The sequence below is a fragment of the Coregonus lavaretus genome (genome assembly GCF_964263955.1).
Source record: "Coregonus lavaretus genome assembly, chromosome: 23".
Lineage (NCBI taxonomy): Eukaryota > Metazoa > Chordata > Actinopteri > Salmoniformes > Salmonidae > Coregonus > Coregonus lavaretus.
Genome location: NC_140010.1, coordinates 30,494,596 through 30,521,426, shown reverse-complemented (window position 1 = coordinate 30,521,426; position 26,831 = coordinate 30,494,596). Strand labels below are relative to the sequence as shown.

Genomic DNA, 26,831 nt, shown 5'->3' with positions numbered 1-26,831 from the left:
CTGTGTTTTTGGGGACCTTCAATGCTGCAGTCATTTTTTGGTACCCTTCCCCAGATCTGTGCCTCGACACAATCCTGTCTCGGAGCTCTAGGGACAATTCATTCGACCTCATGGCTTGGTTTTTGCTCTGACATGCACTGTCAACGGTGAGACCTTACTTAGACAAGTGTGTGCCTTTCCAAATCATGTCCAATCAAATGAATTTACCACAGGTCGACTCCAATCAAGTTGTAGAAACATCAAGGATGATCAATGGAAACAGGATGCACCTGAGCTCAATTTCAAGTATCATAGCAAAGGGCCTGAATACTTACGTAAGGTATTTATTTTTATTTTTGATTACCAAAAAACTGTTTGCGCTTTGTCATTATGGGGTTTTGTGGGTAGATTGATGAGAATGTCTTTATTTAATCAATTTTATAATAAGACTAACGTAACAAAATGTGGAAAAAGGGAAAAGGTCTGTATACTTTCTGAATGCACTGTATTCGCTGACCAGTAGTAGTGTAAAAAACTGGGACGGTCCAGCCTGCCTGCGGGCTTAGGTCTCTCTAGATATACCTTCCTCATTCGTGGATTGAAGTTGGAAATGCAGCTGTCCAGTTGTTTGAACATCGACTTTGGATAAAAATGGGAATCATTTGGAATAAGTTCAAGAACATAGGTAGTACAGTCATCTTGAAGGAATTAATGCGACCTGCTAATGAAATGGGAAGAGCCACCTTACGGAAACCTGCTTAGTGCGCTCCAGGAGTGTTTTGAAGTTACATACTAGTATGTACACTACCGTTCAAAAGTTTGGGGTCACTTAGAAATGTCCTTGTTTTCGAAAGAAAAGCATTTTTTTTGTCCATTAAAACAACATCAAATTTTGCAGGTACTATTTAATGAAGCTGGCAATTTCTCGCATGGAATAGCCTTCATTTCTCAGAACAAGAATAGACTGACGAGTTTGAGAAGAAAGTTATTTGTTTCTGGCCATTTTGAGCCTGTAATCAAACCCACAATTGCTGATGCTCCAGATACTCAACTAGTCTCAAGAAGGCCAGTTGTATTGCTTATTTAATCAGCACAACAGTTTTCAGCTGTGCTAACATAATTGCAAAAGGGTTTTCTAATGATCAATTAGCCTTTTAAAATGATAAACTTGGATTAGCAAACACAACATGCCATTGGAACACAGGACTGATGGTTGCTGATAATGGGCATCTGTACGCCTATGTAGATATTCCATTAAAAATCAGCTGTTTCCAGCTACAATAGCCATTTACAACATTAACAATGTCTACACTGTATTTCTGATCAATTTTATGTTATTTTAATGGACAAAAAATGATTTTTCTTCTGAAACAATGACATTTCTAAGTGACCCCAAACTTTTGAACGGTAGTGTATGTGGACACCCCTTCAAATTAGTGTATTTGGCTATTTCAGCCACACCCGTTGCTGACAGGTGTATAAAATCGAGCACACAGCCATGCAATCTCCATAGACAAACATTGGCTGTAGAATGGCCTTACTGAAGAGCTCAGTGACTTTCAACATGGCACCGTCATAGGATGCCACCTTTCAAACAAGTCAGTTCATCAAATTTCTGCCCTGCTAGAGCTGCCCCGGTAAACTGTAAGTGCTGTTATTGTGAAGTGGAAACGTCTAGGAGCAATAACGGCTCAGCCGCGAAGTGGTAGACCACACAAGCTCACAGAATGGGACCACAGAGTGCTGAAGCGCGTAAAAATCTGTCCTCAGTTGCAACACTCAATAACGAGTTCCAAACTGCCTCTAGAAGCAACGTCAGCACAAGAACTGTTCGTTAGGAGCTTCATGAAATGGGTTTCCATGACCGAGCAGCCGCACACAAGCCTAAGATCACCATGCGCAATGCGAAGCGTCGGCTGGAGTGGTGTAAAGCTCGCATCATTGGACTCTGGAGTGTTGGCGGAGCGTATTTCAAGTTTGGGGAAGCAATTTTTCCCATAACAATGCACCTTTATAATAAAGCATTCCCTGCATCATCGCAAAAAATACCTTTCAACGCATGGCTGAGCGTGTCGTGGCATAGAGTAGGCCTAGGCTATATCAGATACGTTTCATGGCCTTTTACAAACACATTTCATGCAATTCTACTACACTTTATATGACTGAGACATTAGTAAAATATTTTTTATTATGACAAATTACAGGGTAGCCTACTCTGCTGCCAGTGACTAACAGATCAATAAAAACGACATTGTCTGATCCATATAATAGGCCTACGAGAAGGGGAGACACAAATAGCCTACAATATGACATTTTTCTAATCTGGAGGAGGAAATTATCCAAAAACGAACTTTCAAGCGGCACTGACCCAACACTGATAGAGTTAATAAGCACACTCACCAGGGATATGGCCAATGCGCTCTTCTGGTGCCAATAAGATAGGCTATACTGTTCAATCAATTAAGTTGAGAATTTTGATAACTATAAAAAGACAGTCTTTTCATTGTAGTTTTCCAAACAATGATGGAATATTGTGATATGCCTGGCTGGGCCTCTACTTTTCACTGACAGTCACAACTCAACAATCTATGTGGTATATGTATAGACAGGAGTAGGCTAATTAGGCTATATCATTGACAATTTAATTTACTTTAGGGGAAGCTTAGCTTATGGACGCACCGCCTTTGTCTGTAACGCACTTGTGATACAGTGAGGGAAAAAAGTATTTGATCCCCTACTGATTTTGTACGTTTGCCCACTGACAAAGAAATGATCAGTCTATCATTTTAATGGTAGGTTTATTTGAACAGTGAGAGACAGAATAACTACAAAAAAATCCAGGAAAAATATGTTATAAATTGATTTGCATTTTAATGAGGGAAATAAGTATTTGACCCTTCTGCAAAACATGACTTAGTACTTGGTGGCAAAACCCTTGTTGGCAATCACAGAGGTCAGACGTTTCTTGTAGTTGGCCACCAGGTTTGCACACATCTCAGGAGGGATTTTGTCCCACTCCTCTTTGCAGATCTTCTCCAAGTCATTAAGGTTTCGAGGCTGACGTTTGGCAACTCGAACCTTCAGCTCCCTCCACAGATTTTATATGGGATTAAGGTCTGGAGACTGGCTAGGCCACTCCAGGACCTTAATGTGCTTCTTCTTGAGCCACTCCTTTGTTGCCTTGGCCGTGTGTTTTGGGTCATTGTCATGCTGAAATACCCATCCACGACCCATTTTCAATGCCCTGGCTGAGGGAAGGAGGTTCTCACCCAAGATTTGACGGTACATGGCCCCTTCCATCGTCCCTTTGATGCAGTGAAGTTGTCCTGTCCCCTTAGCAGTTAAACACCCCCAAAGCATAATGTTTCCACCTCCATGTTTGACGGTGGGGATGGTGTTCTTGGGGTCATAGGCAGCATTCCTCCTCCTCCAAACACGGCGAGTTGAGTTGATGCCAAAGAGCTCCATTTTGGTCTCATCTGACCACAACACTTTCACCAGTTCTCCTCTGAATCATTCAGATGTTCATTGGCAAACTTCAGACAGCCCTGTATATGTGCTTTCTTGAGCAGGGGGACCTTGCGGGCGCTGCAGGATTTCAGTCCTTCACGGCGTAGTGTGTTACCAATTGTTTTCTTGGTGACTATGGTCCCAGCTGCCTTGAGAGCATTGACAAGATCCTCCTGTGTAGTTCTGGGCTGATTCCTCACCGTTCTCATGATCATTGCAACTCCACGAGGTGAGATCTTGCATGGAGCCCCAGGCCAAGGGAGATTGACAGTTATTTTGTGTTTCTTCCATTTGCAAATAATCGCACCAACTGTTGTCACCTTCTCACCAAGCTGCTTGGCTATGGTCTTGTAGCCCCTTCCAGCCTTGTGTAGGTCTACAATCTTGTCCCTGACATCCTTGGAGAGCTCTTTGGTCTTGGCCATGGTGGAGAGTTTGGAATCTGATTGATTGCTTCTGTAGACAGGTGTCTTTTATACAGGTTACAAACTGAGATTAGGAGCACTAAGAGTGTGCTCCTAATCTCAGCTCGTTACCTGTATAAAAGACACCTGGGAGCCAGAAATCTTTGATTGAGAGGGGGTCAAATACATATTTCCCACATTAAAATGCAAATCAATTTATAACATTTTTGACATGCGTTTTTCTGGATTAGTTTGTTGTTATTCTGTCTCTCATTGTTCAAATAAACCTACCATTAAAATTATAGACTGATCATTTCTTTGGCAGTGGGCAAACGTACAAAATCAGCAGGGGATCAAATACTTTTTTCCCTCACTGTAGTTATCAAAACAAATGGACACTGGATTGCTTCTTTTTTTTGTTTTAAATCGCATTGCAGCCCAAATTGCATTTCCATCTACACAAAGACCGTTAGGCTATCATTAGCATTGCTAACGGCTACACAAAGTGGTAGACCTATAGGCCCTACGCACACTTCAGAAATTTGGTTTATTTTTGGTCAATTGCACATTACTGTTTGAGTAAATCCTGATAATAAAAAAATAAAAATAAACATCATCAAGGCAAAAAAATAAAATCACTGGCACCCTTATGACCAATTCAAAATGTGTGTCGCACTGCCAAGTTTAACGGCCGCAAATGCGACTGTTTTGGTCGCAATATGGAACCCTGCATAACCATATTACAGCAGCCAGGGCAGACACGGCTGAGAGCTAAAGGCGCTGGTGTCTGACTTTCAGGAACCCTATTAAGTTATTAGAGAGTAGTGATGCAGAGCTGAGAGCCAGACACTGCTACCGCGACGGGGTGAAAAATCAGATCCACCACAGGAACAATAACGCCGTCATGGTCATCAGACGTCCTAGGGCACATTTCCCTCAGCCAGACTAACATATAACGGGGGTACATTCTTGCAGCCAGGGACCGAAGCGATGCTATGAGGCTTTACTGTGTACCTAACATCTAGGTCATTCGCGTTGGGCAAATTAACTCTGACATCTTAAATGTCAACCACAAAACTCCCTGATCGGAGTCCCGGTATCAGGGGGGATGGGGCCACTGCTGGTAAAAGGGAAGAGGAGGAGTGTGAGAGTGGTGATGGTGTGAATGAGGAAGAGGACTAATAGAGATGCTAAGTGTTGGATGTGTGTGCTGCCACAGGACGGCCATTGTATGTGAATGGGTCAGCAGAGAAAGAGGCTTTGAGCACAAAACAAGCGAATGGAAGCCAGGACACACAGCAAACTATTGAGAGCTGCTAACCTCCACTCCCCACTGGCTCCCCCCTATCCTCCCTCCCCCGCCCCCCCTTCCCTCCCGACAGGGCACATCCTGCTGTACACCATTAACTCACGCATGAGTCCCTCCGAGACAGACAAGGAAAACACACACAGAGAGCAGAACGAGAAAGAGAGAGGATACAGCGAGAGAGATACAGAGGGAGAGAGAAAGAGCGAGACGGGGGATAGGAGGGGAAGAGAAAAATATAGTGGGGCAGACAACGAGAGAGAGAATTAAACAAACAAGAGAGGGAAGTGAGGAGGGAATAGAGGGAGAGAGATAGAGAGCAGAGCGGGCGGAAAGAGAGCAGACGGGGGAGGAGAGAGATGCTTAGAGAGCAGGAAGGGAGTTTTCCCCCTCAGAGAGAGGGGAGAGGGGGTGGGGGTGGGAGGGGTTTAGGAGATTAGCACTGTGGCGCCTGGGTCTTGGGGAGGGCCAGGATATGCAGTGGAGAGGAAACAAACCGCTGTAAAAATCCATTTCCCACACACACACACACACCTCAAAACACCCATTCAACCTCCACCCAGAGCACCACTGAGTTTTTAAATGTCACAGACCCACACACACACGCACCCATACCCCCACGCACATGAAAACAAACCCACAAAAACCCACACACACAAACCTCCACATCAAAGCAAACTCACCTGAATGTGAGGCACTTTCTGGAGGGTTGGAGGCGACTGGTGTGGTGGCGGCACCCAGGGTGGCTGGTTGGGCGAGGAGCTCTGGTGGTGGGGGCCGGCCAGGTGTGTCTGGGCCTGTGACGGGGGCAAAGCGGCCTGGGCGGGGTGCACCTGCTGCAGCTGCTGGAAGGCCATGGGAGGAGGCTGCAGCTGCTGCCCAGGTCTGGGAGCCTGTTGCTGGGGAGGGAGCAGCCGCTGGTCCTGGGGTCCTGGAGGCTCACCGTGGGCCATGGGACCTGGAGGTCTCACCTGGCCGAGTGGGACTCGCTGGTTAGGGGGCATGCCGGGGTATAGCTGCTGGCCCGGGGGCATGTGGGGGTGCTGCTGTGGGTGGGAGGGGTGCTGAGGGTGGTGTTGCAGGTGGGGGTGTGGCTGCTGAGCACCCATGGGAGTGGGGTTTCTCTGAGGGGGGGCCATGGGGCTAGGGGCCTGGAGTGGGACTCCTGGGTAGCCCCCTACCTCTGGAGCCAGGCCGGCACTAGAGGGGCGGCCCTGTTGAGGCGGAGGTGTTCCCCCCGGGGTTCCCATGCCCCTCATGGGGGACATGGAGGGGGGAGAGCCGTAGGATCCCTGAGGTGGTGTGGGGAGGTGGGGCTGCTGTTGGGGGGTGGCCTGGGCCTGGGAGGGGTGCATGGGCTGGGAAGGGTGCATAGGCTGTCCGGTGATTTGGTTGGGGTGGACAGGCTGCTGGTGTACCTGGGGGCCAGGGTAGCGCTGTGGGGGCCCCCCTACGTTGGGGTAGCGCGGGACCTGGGCTGGCCCCATGGGCCCACTGGCGTTACTGTTGTTGTTGGTGCTGCTGAGGCTCATCCCAGGACTCATCCCTGCAGTGCCGGCTAATCCCTGATTAAGGTTGCCGTACTGGGGATAGGGGGGGTACTGCCCTGAGCTAGTTACAGCACCAGGGGGTGCAGCCTGGCCGTGCATGTTGAACCCCATGTTCTGGTGGGGCCTCCCGGCCAGGACCTGCTGCTGGCGAGAGGGGCTGTGGGGGAAGCGAGGGGTGTGGGAGGCCATGGGTTCCTGGGGGTGAACGGGGCCCTGGCCGGGCCGGTGGAGGAACTGCTGGGGAGGCTGCTGTTGCTGGGCCGGGTGGCGCATGGGGGGACCTGTCATACTGGGGTTCTGCTGGAGCCCCACGTGGCCCATGTAGTGGTTTGGTTCCTGGCCCATACCTTGGGGGAAGTGGTTGACCCTAGGGGGCGTCTGGGTCTGGCCAGGGTGGCCCTGCATGGTGGCATAGTCGGCACGGCCCATGTAGGGGCCCATCTGGTGGCCGTGGCCCTGGGGCCCTGAGGGGCCGTGCTGCTGGTGGGAGGGGGCCTGGGCGGCAGCCTGTTGCTGCTGGAATGGAGGCCTGCTCTGCCCGGGGCCAGCCTGGGGGCCCCACACGGCTCCTCCGTCAGGGAATGGCTGGCCGAGCCCGTCACCCTGCGCTCCGGGGTAGACGTGGTGCCCCCCTCCAGGTTGTTGGGGGTTGTTGTGGTAGCGCGAGTGTGGGGATGCCATGCCGTTGACGGCGGGGCCGTTGCCCAACATCCGGCCCTGCTGCTGCTCGTAGCCCGCGAAGGGGTCGTAGGGGTGGCCCATCTTGGGCTGTCCGGGAACGGCCTGCGAGGTGTGGTGGAGGGAGTTGGAGGACAGCGACCCATAGCCCTGGTGCTCGTGGGGCATCTGTTGCCCCATTGGGTTGGGCTGGCCCTGGGGGAAGCCACAGTCCCCCAGGCCCTCCAGCCCGTCCGAGAACAGGTTGGCGTCGTCCCCGAACAGGCTCAACATCCCCGGGTCGGCCATGGCTCCTGGGGACCTGGCGGCTGGGGGGAGCGGAGCTCCAGGGAATCTGCGTTCACACAGAGGTGGATGTCCTCAAAGCCGCTAATCCGTTAACTAATCTGCAGCATGTCACTCCATATTTCCCTAATTCTCTCAGAGAATGAGAACGCAGTGTCAGGCAAAGCCAGGTTATGGGACCTGGAGGGAAGGAGAGAGAGGAGAGCGGTAGGAAGAGGAGGACAGAGAGGGGGAAGAGAGAGATAGGAACAGAGTATTAGAATGGGCTATATCAGGTCCATTGTGCAACCCTACTCCTGTTCTTTAACCTTCTGCTAACTGAATTAGATTTCTTAAAAAGTGGCACATGTTTAGCAGTTTAATAAGTTGTTAAACCCCCCTCCATAGCCCTTTCATCCCCATCCCCCACCCCACCTCTGTTTCCATTTGCTTTCAAACAAAAGATTTTCTTCCAACACACACACAAGCCTAAACTCATTCATTCTTTAGAATGGGTTGTTGGTTGGAAAAGAACAAAGGCCTGGGCAGAAGCAGGGGTGTTTAAACAGCAGCAGCTGCCAGATCAGCCCGGCAGATGTGAGAATACAAGGAGGGGAGCCACCTGCTCAAGCGTGTGTGTGTATGTGTGTTTTGTTGGGGAGAGAGAGAGAGAGGGGGAAGGAGAGAGAGGCAGAGCTCTTGAGTGTGAGTGTGTAAGAGTGAGTGCATACATGTTTGTGTGTGCATGCATGTATATTTGTGTGTGTGTGTGTGTGTGTGTGTGTGTGTGTGTGTGTGTGTGTGTGTGTGTGTGTGTGTGTGTGTTTCTGGGTGCATCATGAGTAGGGCTGCACGATTAAATAAAATGTTTAATAGAAATTGCAATATTGACATGCACAATATCCATACCGCAAGATGCTGCAATATTTTTTAACGCCACTTAGCTGTCTGTAACGCCATTTTTTTAAAACTTTAGATTTACTGCTCTCGTGACACTGCTCGAGTTGACGGAGTTCTCGCTCAGTCTCGCCCCTGAGCACTTCACAATCCCACACACAACAAGACCCGCCCCCAGTTCCTCGTGCTCGAGATTCACTCTGCATGCATTGACCAAACAGTATGCAGTCAACAGATTTTTCCAAACAATAATAACGCAGTTTTCCACTTTGCTTCTTAATATAAATCCACGTTTTCTATATTATACTATTCATTTGTGTAACTCTCTCTCTGCAAAACTCTAGTTAGTTGGTCTTAGCAAGCTGCAAATGTGCATCGAAAATGTGTGTTAGCCCCTAACGCTAATCGCTAGCTAAATCCACTGATCTTGCTAGCAAACCTTCGCTCTTATACAGGCCGGTACGAGAGGTGGAGTACATCAGTGTTGCTTGTGCAGCTTCTTAAAATCAGAGGGTAAAGGTGAATGTACACATTGTCTGAATGTACCCTTCTATTTAAACCTAATTAGGGTCCCCTGGGAAACAATTTGGATCCTACTCAGTCACAACCATCTCCCTTACTTCCATTGTCATGCATTCCCACTGTTTTCTAACTATAAAATTAGAATGATCATTCTATTTCTATGGTTCCACCAAAAGTTTAGCCAAGTGTAAAATCGCAATATTTTGTACAGAAATCGCAATTCGATTTTATCCCTAATCATGTGTCCTCAACCTGCTCGTCCCCTGAGCTCTGTAATCAGATGAGCAGGGGGTATTATGGAGGTGTGAGATAAACCAGGCTGAAAGGAGACTTAGCACAGGGATTGGGTGTCCAACTCAACACGTGATGCGTGTGTGTGGGCTAGGCTTGAGGCTGTGTGTGTAGTAGGGCCATATAAAATCAGCGTTGTCCAGACATTCAAACGGAATTCAACAATATTACATTTATTGAAATCAACTGAATCTATTGAACTTATTGGAAAATGCATGAATCTGCCTAAGTGGCGCAGTGGTCTAAGGCACTGCATCGCAGTGCTAACTGTGCTACTAGAGATCCTGGTTCGAATCCAGGCTCTGTCGCAGCCGGCCGCGACCGGGAGACTCATGGGTGTCGCACAATTGGCCCAGCGTCGTCCAGGGTAGGGGAGGGAATGGCCGGCAGGGATGTAGAGCAGTTGATAGAGCATGGCGTTAAATGTTAACACCAAAGTAGCCTATGCCTACCTGGCAGAATGTTATCATGATTATTTGCGTCATTCGAGTGGCCATTTGTTTTGCAAACTCTGCAATCACATGAGCACTACAGCAACACGGCTTAACCAAACAATGGTCTCTTCCTGGTGTGCACTTGCATTACATTTCTTCAATTTTTTCCAGACCTCAAAAATGGTCTCCTGACGTGGTTTAAACATTGTTGTGGACTGAGAAAAACAACAACCTTGAATGTTCTATTAAAAAAAGAGTGCATTTTGAGAGTGAAAACCTGAAAAAAAGGGAGGGAAACAGAAACCTGGAAAAACAAAACAGAGAAAACTGAATCAGGCAAAAAAATATAGGGTCCTAGTGTAAGCTTGAGTGTGTGATGAGGATAGTGTGTGTGTGTGTCACAGTACGTAGGTGGGGTCTTACTTAGTATGTAGCTTGTGTGCGCGAGTGGGGAGAAGGAATGTGTCGCCCGAAACTTCACCAACACTTCAACTTCCCCCACTAGGGAATCCCCCCCTCCTCTGTTCCCCTCCCTCTGCCCCACCCCCAACTTTCCTCCTTCTTTCAAGCCTCTCCACAGGGTTGCTAGCATCAGCCCCACGCACTACTACCACTGACCTTTCTAGTCAATGAGCAGAGGGGAAGCAATTTCCTGCTAAACAGCAACTCTTCAAAAAGGCTACATTAACATACCGGTGAGCATTCGTAAAACGCAATTCAGACACACTGAATTTCACCTTCTCAAACTCAAAAAGGAAAGACATCTCAAAAGGAGAGAATGATGCTCGCAAGTTGCAACACAACAAGCTTTAGCAACAACCTCAGACAAAAGGAATTAAAAGAAAAACTTGCTGGGCGACTCACTAGATGAATAAAGAACAAACTGTAACAGATCTCTAAAAGACAAACCACAACACAGCGGGGAGTGTTGACACACACAGAGACAAAGAGAGAGAGAAAGAGAGCGGAGAGAGAGAAAGAGAAAGAGTGACGAAACATGATTGAGTAAGAAGCGTGCGTAATGTCACATCCGGAGTGAGCCACCAATGTGGCGGAGAGTGGAGCGGCGTGACATGCCTGGAGCTGTCAGACTTCCTGTTTATTGTGGTGAACACAGACTCACACTACAGTGTCTATGGCCGCCATGTAGGCCTACGCAGTAACAAAGATATAGTAACAGATATTAGGGCTATGACGGTCATGGAATTTTGGATAGCAACAATTGAGCAGAAATTACAGTGGTCACCGTAATAACTGTCAGAATAGCACAAAAAATTAATATTTTTTTGTATGCACCATTTCTCCTCTGTTCCTGACTGCATGTGCTGCCATAGAAATAGAATGAATAAAACGGGCGTCCTATTTCAAGTCAATGATGGCATAATGGGTGGACTGGAGGCCATTGCGAGTGTACCCATAGGAGCAAAGCAGGAAGTAAAATTCATTGCATGAGCTATATCAGTTAACATAATTTGAATGAAAACTCTACATTACCATAGAAATTGCGTCACAATACCAGGCAGCCATTGCGAGTGTCCTAGGGATGTGACAAATGGAGGAAAAAAACATACCGTTTCAACCGCCATTTTGTTCATGGTTTTCTGTTAAAACGATAAAACACACAAAATTACATGTGAATTCACAATTCAGCTGCCAGCAACTGTTTGGTTCTCATGGTGCGTCCCTTTCAGATAGTTAAAGATTGCACCTGTACTACCATTACTGTACCTCAATTCCACCTCGCAAAGTTTGCATTTCCTTCTCATTTAACTTCAAAGTATTGCCATAAAGGACTTCGCTGCTGTCGCTTGTCTTTGACATTTTTCCAACTGGTGGAGAGTCGACACCAAAATAATTGATTGCTCGACTCCTTGCACGTCGATTCCTGGTGTCGACTCACATTTCTGAGTCTCAAGATTCGATTCCTCTAGAAATCGAATCCTAAGATGCAGTATTTTTGGAACGGAGGAGACTGATTAGTTGCCGTACTTCCGAGAACACAAACACTCGCATCTTTCATAGCGAGGGATGGAGAGAGGGGGGAGGGGCTCAGTATAGGCAGGTCGGCCACCAGGCAGACAGTCAGAACCGTGCACTAGGACCATCTATCGGCAATCAAAAGATGTATCTCGCAATTTATTGGCTTGCAATGTTTCACTTCCGTAAAGCAGGGCCTCTCATCAATGAATAGACTAGGATATTCTACACACAACAGACTGAACACACACTCACATCATTAGCCATTAGCCAAAAGAAAGAGCAGGAGAGCCAGTGCGAGGGAGAGAGAGGAGGGGGCAGGCAGAAATAACTGTTTTCAATTTTATTTTTACCTTTATTTAACTCGGCAAGTCAGTTAACAACAAATTCTTATTTACAATGACGGCCTACTCCGGCCAAACCCGGACGACGCTGGGCCAATTGTGCGCCGCCCTATGGGACTCCCAATCACGGCCGGTTGTGATACAGCCTGGAATCGAACCAGGGGGTCTGTAGTGACGCCTCAAGCACTGAGATGCATTGCATTAGACCGCTGTGCCACTCGCGGGCCTAACTGTGTGCATAGGTCTTGGTAATCTGTATCTTGCAATGTCTTGTATGCCTCGCAGATTCACCAAAGTAGCCTAAAGTTTGCCTCTTCCTCTCTGGTTTCATTTAAATTAAACATTTCCACAGGCCTTTTTATAGCGTTTCGTCTAGTTAGGCTATAACATGGGAAATAATGTTTTGTGATAACTGCACTGTGATCTAAATTATGAGGGGAAAATGTGTTTAGTTCAGGGACTTTTCATAAAGGTTTTTTTTATTTTTTTTACATTTAAAAGTGAATGAGTAGGTGTGTCCAAACTTTTGACTGGTAGTGTAGTATGTATATATACACTACCAGTCAAAGGTTTGGACACACCTACTCATTCAAGGGTGGTTCTTTCTTTTTACACAAAAAAAATTACATTGTAGAATAATAGTGAAGACTATCAAAACTATGAAATAACATATGGAATCATGTAGTAACCAAAAAAAAGTGTTAAACAGATCAAAATACATTTTATATTTGAGATTCTTCAAATAGCCACCCTTTGCATTGATGACAGCTTTGCACATTCTTGGCATTCTCTCAACCAGCTTCATGAGGTAGTCAACTGGAATGCATTTCAATTTACAGGTGTGCCTTCTTAAAAGTTAATTTGTGGAATATCTTTCCTTCTTAATGCGTTTGAGCCAATCAGTTGTGTTGTGACAAGGTAGGGGTGGTATACCGAAGATAGCCCTATTTGGTAAAAGACAGAGTCCATATTATGGCAAGAACAGCTCTAACAAGTAAAGAGAAACGACAGTCCATCAAGACATGAAGGTCAGTCAATCTGGAAAATGTCAAGAACTTTTAAAGTTTCTTCAAGTGCAGTCGCAAAAACCATCAAGCGCTATGATGAAACTGGCTCTCGTGATGACCACCACAGGAAAGGAAGACCCAGAGTTACCTCTGCTGCAGAGGAAAAGTTCATTAGAGTTAACTGCACCTCAGAAATTGCAGCCCAAATAAATGCTTCACAGAGTTCAAGTAACAGACACATCTCATCATCAATTGTTCAGAGGAGACTGCGTGAATCAGGCCTTCATTGTCGAATTGCTGCAAAGAAACCACTACTAAAGGACACCAGTAAGAAGAAGAGACATGCTTGGGCCAAGAAACACGAGCAATGGACATTAGATTTTTGGATCCAACCGCCATGTCTTTGTGAGACGCATAGTAGGTGAACGGATGATCTCTGCATGTATGGTTCCCACCGTGAAGCATGGAGGAGGTGGTGTGATGGTGTGGTTGTGCTTTGCTGGTGACACTGTCAGTGAATCATTTAGAAATCAAGGCACACTTAACCAGCATGGCTACCACAGCATTCTGCAGCGATACGCCATCCTATCTGGTTTGGGCTTAGTGGGACTATCATTTGGTTTTCAACAGGACAATGACCCAAAACACCTCCAGGCTGTGTAAGGGCTATTTGACCAAGAAGGAGAGTGATGGCGTGCTGCATCAGATGACCTGGCCTCCACAATCCCCCGACCTTATCGCACTGCTTTGCTTTATCTTGGCCAGGTCGCAGTTGTAAATGAGAACTTGTTCTCAACTGGCTTACCTGGTTAAATAAAGGTGGGAAAAAATGTATATCTACGGAAGTGATTGAACATTGCTTCTAAACCGCCATATAGGCCTACAGCACAGACTACGACATCTTACCATTATACCACTTAATACTCTTCATCTACAATTGAACACCTACAATTATACACCCACCATCATGCTCTTTACCTTGCCCTATGTTGTTTATTTCAGCCACACAGTAGAAGCAGAGCGAAAATAAAGCAGTAGGGAAATGGCCATAGCATTCAACAATTACACTCACAAATTCATTTAATTCCACTTGGGCCAGCGAGGGAAATACTTGAGAAGAATGATAGAGAACAAGGCAAAGGGACGTTATTCATATCAAAATAAAATTAATTCGGAAACTATCTATTGCGTGCTTTGGCCTACATTTCACAAGACTGAGCCTTGCTATGATTTAAAACGGCCCAGAATGAGAGCAGAGGGCTCCAGTGTGGTGGGCCTGTGGGCCCTGACAACACTAGCTGCTTTCATCACCTCACAGCTCCCGCTAAGAGCAGGAAGAGGATTGCCCTGCTTCCTCTCCTCCTGGCCCATAAATCACCTCCTCTTCTCCCATTAAGCAGCTCACTCCCACAGCCTCCCTATGACATTGCACCGTCGGGGGGGAGATGAGGCAGTGTAAGTGTGTGTATCCATGTGCGTGTGTGTAGGGTGGTGAGAGGGGGTGGTGTAAGTGTGTGTATAGGGGTGTGGGGTAGTAGGGGGGTGAGCGAGGTGCGCAGCGGGGCCACGCCAAAAGCTGCAAATTTGAATCCCTGTGATCAGATTTGGCGTCTAAGCCGGAGGGCTGACCATTCACCTAATTCCCTCTAGAGTGACAGATGTGGCTCAGTGCAAGAGTCTCTCTCTCTCTCTGTGTGTGTGTGTGTGTGTGTGTGTGTGTGTGTCTGAGAGGGAGGTTTAGGTGTGTGTGAGGGAGGGAGAGAGAACAAGCTATATGTAGAGTAGAAGGTGGAGAGAGAGGGGGAGGTGGAGAGAGTTCAGTCAGCGGGCTGGGTGCCAATCAATGAGTGTTTGGTGACATGCGGTCAGGCATGCCCTGATGCTGGAGACTACGACGAGTCACCTGCCCGTACACACACACAGCAAGACCACCACAACCATCCTTCAATATCAGACCCGCACATTCCCACCACCACTTGCTCTCTTGGGGTTAGACTACGTGTTGTCCACTAATCACTAAGGATGTGACAAATGGACAATTTCTCTTACGTTTTGCGGTTTTCTGTTAAAATGCATAGAATTCCACATTAATTCACAATGCAGCTGTGCTGATGACAGCAATGGTTTGGGCCTCATGGTGTGTGTCCCAATCAGATGGTTAACATGCTGACTAGACCAGGCATGCACGTGCGTCCGCATGTTGATTTTGTCCATCCACACCAGACGCGATCAGAACACGCAGGTTGAAATATCAAAACGAACTCTGAACCAACTATATTCATTTGGGGACAGGTCGAAAAAAACATGAAATATTCTTTATGGACATTAAGCTAGCTAGCTTACTGTTGCTAGCTTATTTGTCCTGGGATATAAACTTTGGGTTGTTGTTTTACCTGAAATGCAAAAGGTATTTTTTTTTCTTGATCTTGGTATAATTTTCACCAATTTTGAGTCACAAAATCGTGTGTACTCTACTCCGACAATTAATATACAGTTAAAAGGGGAAACCTAGCTAGTTTCTAGTAATCTCTCCTCCTTAAATCGTCTTCTATGGACTTTATATGGCAGTTGGCAACCAACTTTAAAGTAAATTACCGCCACCAACTGGAGTGTAGACCTCAGTTCATCTTTCAATCACCCACGTGGCTATATGCTCCTAAAACCAATGAGGAGATGGGAGAGTCGGGACTTGCAGCACGGCAAGCATAAAAAATGGCTACGCAGACACTCGTTGCCACACGCAAGCAGTTTGAATAACATGCATGTTAGGGTTGCACGATATTGGAAATAACTGACATTGCGATATTTTGTTTTTCTGCGATATATATTGCGATATGAAAAAAATACAGGATATATGTATGATCCCCCTTTGCAGTTTGCAAACAGCGACTTTTCAGGTGGAAGTCCTCATTAATAAAGTGTACGGTCAGAGTTATGTAGGGCTCCGTTGTCCGGCTGGACCACAAGTCCGTTGTTGCTGTATAATATTCCACTTGTGACAGCTCTGTTTTGACTTGTGCAAAAAATAGTTGCGTGATGGCATTACATACCGCTTGTCAAGTGACAGGATCATGTTTTTAAAACCCTCTGTGTTAATTGGTACCATGTCTTTGGCGACGTGAAATGTTATTGAATCTGTGATTTCTCTCTGCCGTTTGGAACCTTTCTCGTATGGTGTAATAATGGCAAAGGAATCCGAAATAGATTTATCATTACCATTATCAGCAACTATCAGTCCTGTGTTCCAATGGCACGTTGTGTTTGCTAATCCAAGTTTATCATTTTAAAGAGGCTAATTGATCATTAGAAAACCCTTTTACAATTATGTTAGCACAGCTGAAAACTTTTGTGCTGATTAAAGAAGCAATAAAACTGGCCTTCTTGAGACTAGTTGAGTATCTGGAGCGTCAGCAATTGTGGGTTCGATTACAGGATCAAAATGGCCAGAAACAAATAACTTTCTTCTGAAACTCATCAGTCTATTCTTGTTCTGAGAAATGAAGGCTATTCCATGCGAGAAATTGCCAAGAAACTGAAGATCTCGTACAACGCTGTGAACTACTCCCTTCACAGAACAGTGCAAACTGGCTCTACCAGAATAGAAAGAGGAGTGGGAGGCCCCGGTGCACAACTGAGCAAGAGGACAAATACATTAGAGTGTCTAGTTTGAGAAACAGACGCCTCACAGGTCCTCAACTGGCAGCTTCATTAAATAGTACCCGCAAAACACCAGTCTCAACATCAACAGTGAAGAGGCAACTCCGGGATGCTGACCTTCTAGGCAGAGTTGCAAAGATAAAGCCATATCTCAGACTGGCCAATAAAAATAAACGATTAAGATGGGAAAAAGACACTGGACAGAGGAAAATTGGAAAAAAGTGTTATGGACAGACGAATCGAAGTTTGAGGTGTTCGGATCACAAAGAAGTACATTTGTGAGACGTAGACCAAATGAAAAGATGCTGGAGGAGTGCTTGATGCCATCTGTCAAGCATGGTGGAGGCAATGTGATGGTCCGGGGGTGCTTTGGTGGTGGTAAAGTGGGAGATTTGTACAGGGTAAAAGGGATCTTGAAGAAGGAAGACTATCACTCCATTTTGCCATACCCTGTGGACCCTTGATTGGAGCCAATTTCATCCTACAACAGGACAATGACCCAAAGCACAGCTCCAAACTATGCAATAACTATTTAGGGAAGAAGCAGTCAGCTGGTATTGTCTATAATCGAGTGGCCAGCACAGTCACCGGATCTCAACCCTATTGAGCTGTTGTGGGAGCAGCTTGACCGTATGGTACGTAAGAAGTGCCCATCAAGCCAATCCAACTTGTGGGAGGTGCTTCAGGAAGCATTGGGTGAAATCTCTTCAGATTACCTCAACAAATTGACAACTACAAAGCCAAAGGTTTGCAAGGCTGTAATTGCTGCAAATGGAGGATTATTTGACGAAAGCAAAGTTTGAAGGACACAATTATTATTTCAATTAAAAATCACTATTTCTAACCTTGTCAATGACTACATTTCCTATTCATTTTGCTATACTTCCTATTCAAACTAATTTCATGGAAAACAAGGACATTTCTAAGTGACCCCAAACTTTTGAACGGTAGTGTGTGTGTATATATAGTAGGAGCTACCGAATGTCATTGTTGGTGAGTTTGGACTTGTACAAGCAAATGTGAACGAGAGAAATTGTGCAAATGAACCAAGTGTTGATGCATGCTTGTCTGAAGGAAGAACAGTACTGGCTTTGGAGCAGCATGTGTACACGCTGTTTGGAGTCTGGAGGACAACAGGCCTGCCTGAACTGTGCGGAGAAGATGGGGGAGGAGCAGACGGGTCAATAACAGAGGAGAAAAAAGGAAATCAAACGATACCAGTGAGGGACGGAGGGGTAGGGCACCGTATAGGCAGGTTGGCCACAAAAGCAGAATGTCAGAACCGTGCACTAGGCTTATCTATCGGCAATCAAAAGCTTTCTCTCGCAATGGAATGCTGTTTCTCGCAATTTCTTGGCTTGCAAGGTCTCACAACTTCAGTAAAGCTGGGCCTATCATCAACGAATAGGCTAGGATATTGAGATGAGCAATACAGTCACACAGTATCTGCCTAGGTGCACAGGTTCGCTTCACGCTGTTCACAGTGTGGTAGCCAGGGCACCAAAACAGTGGAGAAGATTAGCCTCAACACTCTTAGGGTCTTTACACTTAGACTTTTGGCTAAAATAGACTCGACTACACATATGCTGCAATGTAAACTTGTCACATTTCGACCGCGCACAACAGTCGCCCGACAGTTGCTAGCCTCTAAGCAGGGCAGTGTAAACAGAATTGTCTCATTTAATCAACACTCACATAGAAATGTTTTTAAACAGCTGGAATGTAGATATTTTCCTTCTTTTTTTTTTACTTTTGTAATTGGGTTAACTGAAATTGTAGTAACATCCTGTTACATTCTGAAAACGTCACCATAGTTGTAAATCTCAAGGGAAAAACTGTTTTTTGCTTGACTGCACTGAGCCACCGAGGTCCAGGCAAAAAGCAACTCCCCAGGGAATTATCAACGCTTTCAGTCGCAATTTGCTTTTACCTCATATGACTTCCATGATATAGATCAAATTAAGCATGGTTTATTCTACGGTAACTTTAATGCGGTAGCTAGTGTAAGCCTAAGATCTCCTTTCTAGCTATGGTTCAGCTAAACATCAGCATTCAGCTACAGCCAGCACATTTATGTGAGGATGCAGAAATGATTTTGTTTAGCTAGTAAGTTAGCTTGCTAGCTAACGTTACATAGTTGTGTAGCCTATATCATAATATGAATGACACTGATAATGTTACTGTACTTTTATATTCGTATGGGAGGGGTAAACGTTCATTGATATGCTAACGTTACTTGATCATGAAGCATGTTGTTAGCTAGCTAGCAGGAGTTAGCTGTGTATTGTCAGCTAATTTAATGTGTACGGACGAGAAAATAAACCTTTTAATTGCCTGCACCTGCTTGTGGTTTGGTTGCATTACTCAATATTGTAATATGTTTAGGGCGGCAGGTAGCTTAGTGGTTAAGAGTGTTGTGCCAGTAACCGAAAGGTCGCTGGTTCTAATCCCTGAGTCGACTAGGTGAAAAATCTGCCGGTGTGCCCTTGAGCAAGGGACTTAACCCTAATTGCTCCTGTAAGTCACTCTGGATAAGAGCGTCTGCTAAATGACTAAAAATGTAAATGTATAATGTTGCTCGGATTGTTAAATATTTAGTGCTTACTTGCTAGTGGCTACTGTGATATTTATGGTCAATTTGAGCTGCGGACCAAGAATGTCACGTTACGGTAAGGCAATGATGTAACGTGAAATGAAAAGTAGAAATCTCTTTCGCCACGACGCTCCTCAGACTCCATCTCTCGTAGTGGGAATAGGGCGGAAATTAACCCACTATGCGGTTTACTTCATATCTACTTCATATGGCTGAGTCAACATTTAAAATTACACCATTTTCCTCAGGCCTTTATATCCTATCGTCTAGTTAGGCTATAACACAGAAAATGTTTTGTGATAACTGCGCTGTGAATAATTTTGTGGGGAAAAAACTAAAAAACAGTTTTTCCATTCGGGATTTTAACTTTAGGTGAAGGATCACAATTTCGTTTAAACGCCCACACCTCTACTCATGACAACGTGTATTTTATTTTTTACACTAGAACAGGGTTTCCCAAACTCGGTCCTGGGGCCCCTTCTGGGTGCACGTTTTGGTTTTTGCCCTAGCACTACACAGCTGATTCAAATAACCAACTCATCATCAAGCTTGGATTATTTAAAAAACCCAAAACATGCACCCAGGGGGGCCCCCAGGACCGAGTTTGGGAAACTCTGCACTAGAACATCCAAACCATAACTGCTAGTTGACAGCTCTGTGTCAGTAACTACCATTGTACGCGAAACTCGAGTTATAAAATGGACTGTAGCAAGTTGAAAAAGCAACAGAATAGAGAGGGACTAGTTATTTCCCCCTCTGCTCTCTTGTGGGTTTAGATGAATACTTTTGTCCAGGAAATCCCCAAAATGTAAACAGGAGGCATTTCCTGTGGGCCACATACTGGGCCTGATTGGGAGGCCATGTCACATACAACAATACCATTTTTACTTTCACACAAACACCAACAGTCAATGCATCATAATAATAGCCTTTCATTAGAAATACTATCAGAACATGGCCATGCACATGGATGGTAGGCAGACCGTGTGGGGGAGGGAAGTGGAAAAGTTGATTGTGTCAGATAGCGCAACCACAGGTATTTTCACAAGAGGTACTCGGCTGTTCTGGTTTGAAGGCTGGCTGGCTCTCCCAACTGCTGTGCTGCTATTGACACAAGCACCAGTGTGACACAAGCACACAGACAAGCATATAATTAAACATGCTTACGGACTAGGGGGAGGACTATTAAATTCAAATGAGGAGAAAAAAAACAGACGCCACTAGTATCCACAAACTGCACCGTATCATGGTTGTTTGTTTCATATGCAAAGGTCTGATTCAAGTCAGAACAGATTAGTGAAGCAACAGAATGCTTGCCCAGTACGGCAAGTAGAGAAGTTCTGCTTTCCAAAATGATCTTGCCCACACCTTTTTAACCAAGCCTATAGAAAATATTGGCGCACGCTCAAGAAATTATATTTTCGACACTGAAAAAAGGGAGCAAATTTCAGACACTTAATTTTATGAGACTACAGAAGCAGCAAACCTACTTATCACACCATAAACACCCTAAGCTAATGATGGCTCATGTGCTTTAGCTTTAATGATAACACAAATTAGGTACATGTGAGTAGTAAGCAAGCATACTATGAGAATAGTTTCACTTCAGGGTATCTGAACTAGTTGTTAGAGAGGCTGTGTCCACAAGGAATCAATTTGAAGTGAGTTAGCCATCATGCTACAAGAAGAGCAGGTGGTCCAGGTTTGTTGGCTACTGGCTGGACCTCTGCTTGCCTAGACCTACGCTTATCGAATATGATAGTAATAAGTCATTTTCACTTGACATGTTGAAAAGATATCCTGCAAAATAATTTGAAGACAAGTGTAACCTTACAGAACAGTTAGAAGACAAATTACTTTAACTTCTGAAGTGTCCTAACCAAACCGTAAACATGGGCGACTCCCGAGTGGCGCAGTGGTCTAAGGCTAGCTGTGCCACTAGAGATCCTGGTTCGAGTCCAGGCTCTGTCGCAGCACAATTGGTCCAGCGTCGTCCAAGGTAGGGGAGGGTTTGGCCAGCAGGGATGTGGGTTCGTTTCCCACGGGGGGCCAGTATAATTTTTTATATATTTTTTTATAACACATGTATGCATTCACTAACTAAGTCGCTCTGGATAAGAGCGTCTGCTAAATGACTCAAATGTAAATTCCAAGATGAATTGTCGTACTCAACCGTCTGCTCTTTTCTTTGTAGACTCAAAGCAGAGTGAATAAACACTGCCATTCTAACTTCCAAAAGCTAACCACACTTAGTCCAAAACCAAAAGTTATGGTCACAGGGGTATTATTTTTGGACATATGAAATTACTCATAATATATGAATAAAATGCCCTACAGAGCTCTTAATTTCTGGGTCCCGCTAATCCAGGGCTATGTGATTCAGCAGTGGCCCGAAGAGCCCTGTGGACTGCCATGGTAGAACCACCTGTGGTGACTCCCTCCCTGAGCCCTAGCCCCAGAGTACAGGCAGTGCATCAGGTCCCAGCAAGGGGCCAGCTCTCTAGAGGCACACCACCAGCATTCCTTTTATCTACCCTCCCCCCTCCCAGTGCCCCCCCCCCCCCTTCCACAAGGGGCATGCGTCCGAGTATAATTTATACCTCTGCTCCACTGGGGGGAGAGCGAGCATGCTGATGTGTGTGTGCAGACAGGGAAGAGGAGGGTATGGATGCATCGGTTATGGGTAGCTAACAGCACAAAGACCGTGTGTGAATGTAACTGGATGTGAGCAGTGGGGAGATGGAGTAGGGAGGCAGGGGAGAGCAATATGTTTAGGCTGGGATTTGAGTGAGTGGGCAGGAGGGGCTATGGGTAATCTGGTTGTTTTACGCACTGCTAGCTTGTTAATTGACTTTTTTTTCTTTACAGCAGGGAGGGGGAAAACAGGAAGGAGTTCTGTTTATGCAATCTGCTCTCTGCTTTAAACATGTGGGCTTAATATCTCCAGAAAAATCACTGTCCAAATCAGAGGCCTTTTCGTGGTCAAACATGGGGCAGAGAGGAGGAGTAAGAGAGGGTGTATGTGTGTACATGAAAGGTAGAAATAGGCGGCGTGGGGAATAGAAGAGGTTGTCAGTGATATATTCAGCAGAACTTTGACCTTGACTCCAAGGGAACAGCGCCACATTGCCTTCCTCTTTGGCACTCCTCGTCTAACTGGCTGCCCAACGGCTGAGGGACCTGCTGCAGGGTCAGCCGGGGTAAAAGCCCCCCCCCCGGGGGGTTTGGGTCGGCCTGTTGCAGGCCTGGGGCAGCAGCCATGCTTGTGGTCGTGACACTGACTTGAGGGAGGAGGGGGAGAGAGAGGAGTTTTAACTTCCTGTCAAGGACTTCTGGCCCAGGAGAAGAAAAACACACAAAGAGATGGGGAAGAGGAAAGAAAAGAGACAAAAGTAGGGTTGGGCGGAATCCATACAATTTTTGTCCCTTACAAAAATGAATTCGTTGCAGCAAAATCCCCACACATTGTTGCCAGAAGTTTGCAAATGTTTGCCACTAGTTGTGAATCTAGCAACAATATTTAGTCGTTTCTGGTGAACACATGAGCTCCAAGACCAGTAACCGTTGACGACTAATCAGGGGGATTAGAAAATCGAAATGGAATCTACCTACCAAAGTTGTCCGGGGAGTGTAATTTATTAATTAAACTTCCTAATAAACTGTAAAATTGTGTTAGCTAATTGATGCCTAGTTAGCAATGTCATGTTTTATGGGATAGAGTGCAACATTTTGTTGATAAGTTTCAATCTGTCAGCGCCACTGATGGGCTAGCGCTTAGCCATCATAATAATAATAATAAGCCATTTAGCAGACGCTTTTATCCAAAGCGACTTACAGTCATGCGTGCATACATTTTTTGTGTACGTGTGGTCCCGGGGATCGAACCCACTACCTTGGCGTTACAAGCGCCGTGCTCTACCAGCTGAGCTACAGAGGACCATCATATTTTAAAACAATTGTGATCTAGCTAGCTAATGATTTGCCTAAACACACATTTTTTGGTGAATACGTTGCTGTCTTTTAATACCAATATGCTGGTGTCACTGTTCAGTAGCATGTTAGCTAGCACAACTGCTTAGGTAGCAACAATATGAGCTGACTTGACATCAAAACTTCACTTTTGCAGATGGATACTCTTCCCCTACCTGTGGTGTTGGAAGAAGGATGCATCAACACCCTGGAAATATGTTTTTTGAGTGATAAATAGCTGTACTATTTTACCTGGAAGAGTTTTGTTTGCAAATCAGCTAGGATCATGTGCAATTACAGGTTATTCGTCTCTAACAAAACTAGGCTAGATCATACTAAGTTTACTCCTATAAAATGCTAGTTATATAGTTATGTTGGGATGACATTTGAGCAATTAACTGGCACCGCAAATAACATGTGCAATGCTAGTCTTAATATGGTCAATTTGCCAGCTTCCAAGACAAACCGTTTAAAAAAATAAAACCTCCATTTATCCCTCCGTTTTCAAGAATAAATTACAGGATTCCCAGGGCCTCCCACAGGAGCTAAATCATTTTCCAGAGACGACCGACCATGCTGAAAAGTGTTCAGTCATTCAGTGGCTGGGAGTGTGCAGGAGAAGGCTGAAAGGCCAGAGCCTCCAGCCAGGGTTACTGGTTTTATGACACTTCCTCAGGGCTGATGATTTCTGTCAGTGTCCGTCCTGATGCACTTCTGACGGAACAGAACAGACCGTGAGGTAGGCTTACACGTTGTTACCAATCCCCTGATCCACGGTCGGGTATTTTCATCATGTCTAATGGTTACGGTTGGGATCAGGGGTAGAGGCAATCTGACCCCAGATCTGTGGTTAAGGGTGGCTTGGGGCGTGTGGGACAGGAAGAGGATTACCCTGGGTCAGGATGGGGACTGTGTGCCTCACTTACTCTTCCACTGCTACTCTGTGTACACTGTAGAGGCTGCCCTCACTTCCCACTCCAGTGGAGGGACTCAATAGTCATGAATGGAGCCTCCTTTTCTGCTGCTGCACTGATAGCACTGGACAGGTGAAAGCGATCCCTTGTTGGTCTTCTGCCGTATTGCTTTCACCTATTATTAAAAAATTGATGAAGGACCTACTTAGACTAGGTCTATAACGGTCTATAAATCTCCTCTAGGCTATATTGAGATTCAGTATATCTCAGACCCTAACACTTAACCACTACACTGAATCTCAGCTGTGACTGTGCCATTGTTTGAATAAGAGAGGGGATAGTATTGTTGCCTGGCTACCCAAACAAACTCCATGCTCCGGTAAAACGCTACGTCACGCACATTAGTTTTTTTTATCTGCAATGAGTCTGGATCTGAGTACCTCCCCAACGATTTCTAGAACGGCAACACATTCTAACTGGTCCTAGAAACCGATGGGTTGGGCCAGAGCCTGAACACAGGTGGGTAAAGCTGCGTTTGGAAAATTAATAATTGGCTTTCATACTCTGATTGGTAAGGGATGATCCAATCGCTTATGACTTTGTTTAGTACAACACCCCACACAGATGACAACGATGGCAGTCTCATACTGAAGTTTTTTGCGAACATAGAGCAGCGGAAAATTCAGTTTGAGTAGTCAGGCAAATAGTACTGAGGGAAATGGCAATTCAATGAATGGATAGAGGGAAATACCCTCTACTTCAGCCATAATAACTAGATGGAGCAACTGCAGTATGAAAATTAGCCATCTACAAATACATATTCGACAAAGCTTCCTCGCATGAGCCATACATGGACAATTAGAGCGAATAACAATGCATCTAATCAGCTGTGGTCAATATATAACACGTTCTGTTTAGAAGAAAGGAACTGTGACACACAAGCAAGGCTTTGGGGCCGGCTAGACTAGAAGCAGCATCTCAAATATTCCCTTCAAGAAGAGTGGTCCATAAGGCCAGGACTATGGGAGGTAGAGGTGGTGAAAGAAGGATGAAGGGAGGGAGGAGGGACAGCAGGGGCTGCTTGTTTTCCAGGCACAACAGGCCACCACAACCCTCCTGCTAACCTCGGCCCTGGAGAGGAGAGTGGCAGAGAGGAGGGGGGCCTGGGACATGATGACAGAACTATGCTCAACTTCTTCCACTAAGAGGCGCAACAACCTCCACATAACAAAACAAAATGGCAGCCGTAATAATAAGTGGTCAGATCAGATCCACACAGACAGTGCCCATTGTATTCATACAAGGGCTAAATTGGGATTGAGTGTACCTCTGACACTGGGGATCAGATGAGGCTGCCGAGACAGGATTAGGACTGCAGTTCCAGGTCAAGGTGTTAGCCAATAGGAGCAAGGCAGGGATGAAAGATGGGCCTAGAGAACAGGTGTGTTTTTGACACACTACTGTAACTCAATAAACCATGGTTTGAATCTGAATTAAACCACATTAGGTCTACATTTAGAGATCTGTGTGCCACTCAAACTGCTTTGGCAACAATCAGACTGATTTAGTGGATATGGAAGAGAATGAAGTACCTTCACTTTTACACATTGGCTTATATATGAAATGTTAACTATTTCCCCACAAATCTGCCAAAATACCGTTATTGACCCCTTTCAAGTGAGAACTATTCTAAGGATAGCGTCCCAGCTAGCTGCCTCTTCAAACGGTGCCCCTGAACAACTTACATTTTCATAACAGTACTTTACCAATTAAGTCCCAGTAGTGGTTTGAATTATATATAATAACATATGCCAGGGATCATCAACTTTAAAATAACTTGGAGCTGATTTCCTGGTGTTTTTACAGTCTTATGTCCCACAATGAAAATGTAAACAACTAATATTTATATATATAGTCATGTGTGCATATGTTTTACATATGGGTGGTCCTGGGAATCGAACCCACTACCCTGGCGTTACCAGCACCATGCTCTACCAACTGAGTGACAAAGGACCACTGTGCAACAAACCAGGAGGAGTTAATGTAACAGTATTGCTTCCATCCCTCTCCTTGTCCCAACCTGGGCTCGAACCAGTGACCCTCTGAACACAACTGCCTCCCATAAAGCATTGTTACCCATTGCTCCACAAATGCCACAGCCCTTGCAGAACAAGGGAAACATCTACCTCAAGGTCTCAGAGTGACATCACAGATTGAAACACTACTAGTGTGCACCGCTAATTAGCTAGCCATTTCACACAGGTTACTTAAAGACGCTTTGGATGGGCCCACTGCTTCCCAGCATGCATTACTCTACACTCCAAAGCGGGGTGACAGAAACAATGCTCATTTTTACAGCAGAAACAATATGGCACTGTTCACAAGGGCCCCCCTAGTGTTCACTGTCAATAGGGAAACACTGTCTTAAATGGTCAAAATGGCCACATCGGTTTTGTCTTTGTTTCTCTCAACTATCTCCCGCTTTGCATTTTAAATAGTTTCTCGAGGCCGGCCTTTAGGGATCCACGGTGTATG

General features: G+C 45.6%; 1 protein-coding gene across 1 annotated transcript in view; it reads right to left on the bottom strand.

The window, feature by feature from the left end:
- Positions 1-26,831, bottom strand: part of chd7 (chromodomain helicase DNA binding protein 7) — an 84,324-nt gene that overhangs the window by 55,147 nt on the left and 2,346 nt on the right. Inside the window, exon 2 of the mRNA XM_084139855.1 lies at positions 5,883-7,892. Coding sequence (XP_083995981.1) covers positions 5,883-7,715 — 1,833 coding nt within the window. The 5' untranslated portion in view covers positions 7,716-7,892. The remainder of the gene's footprint in view (positions 1-5,882; positions 7,893-26,831) is intronic.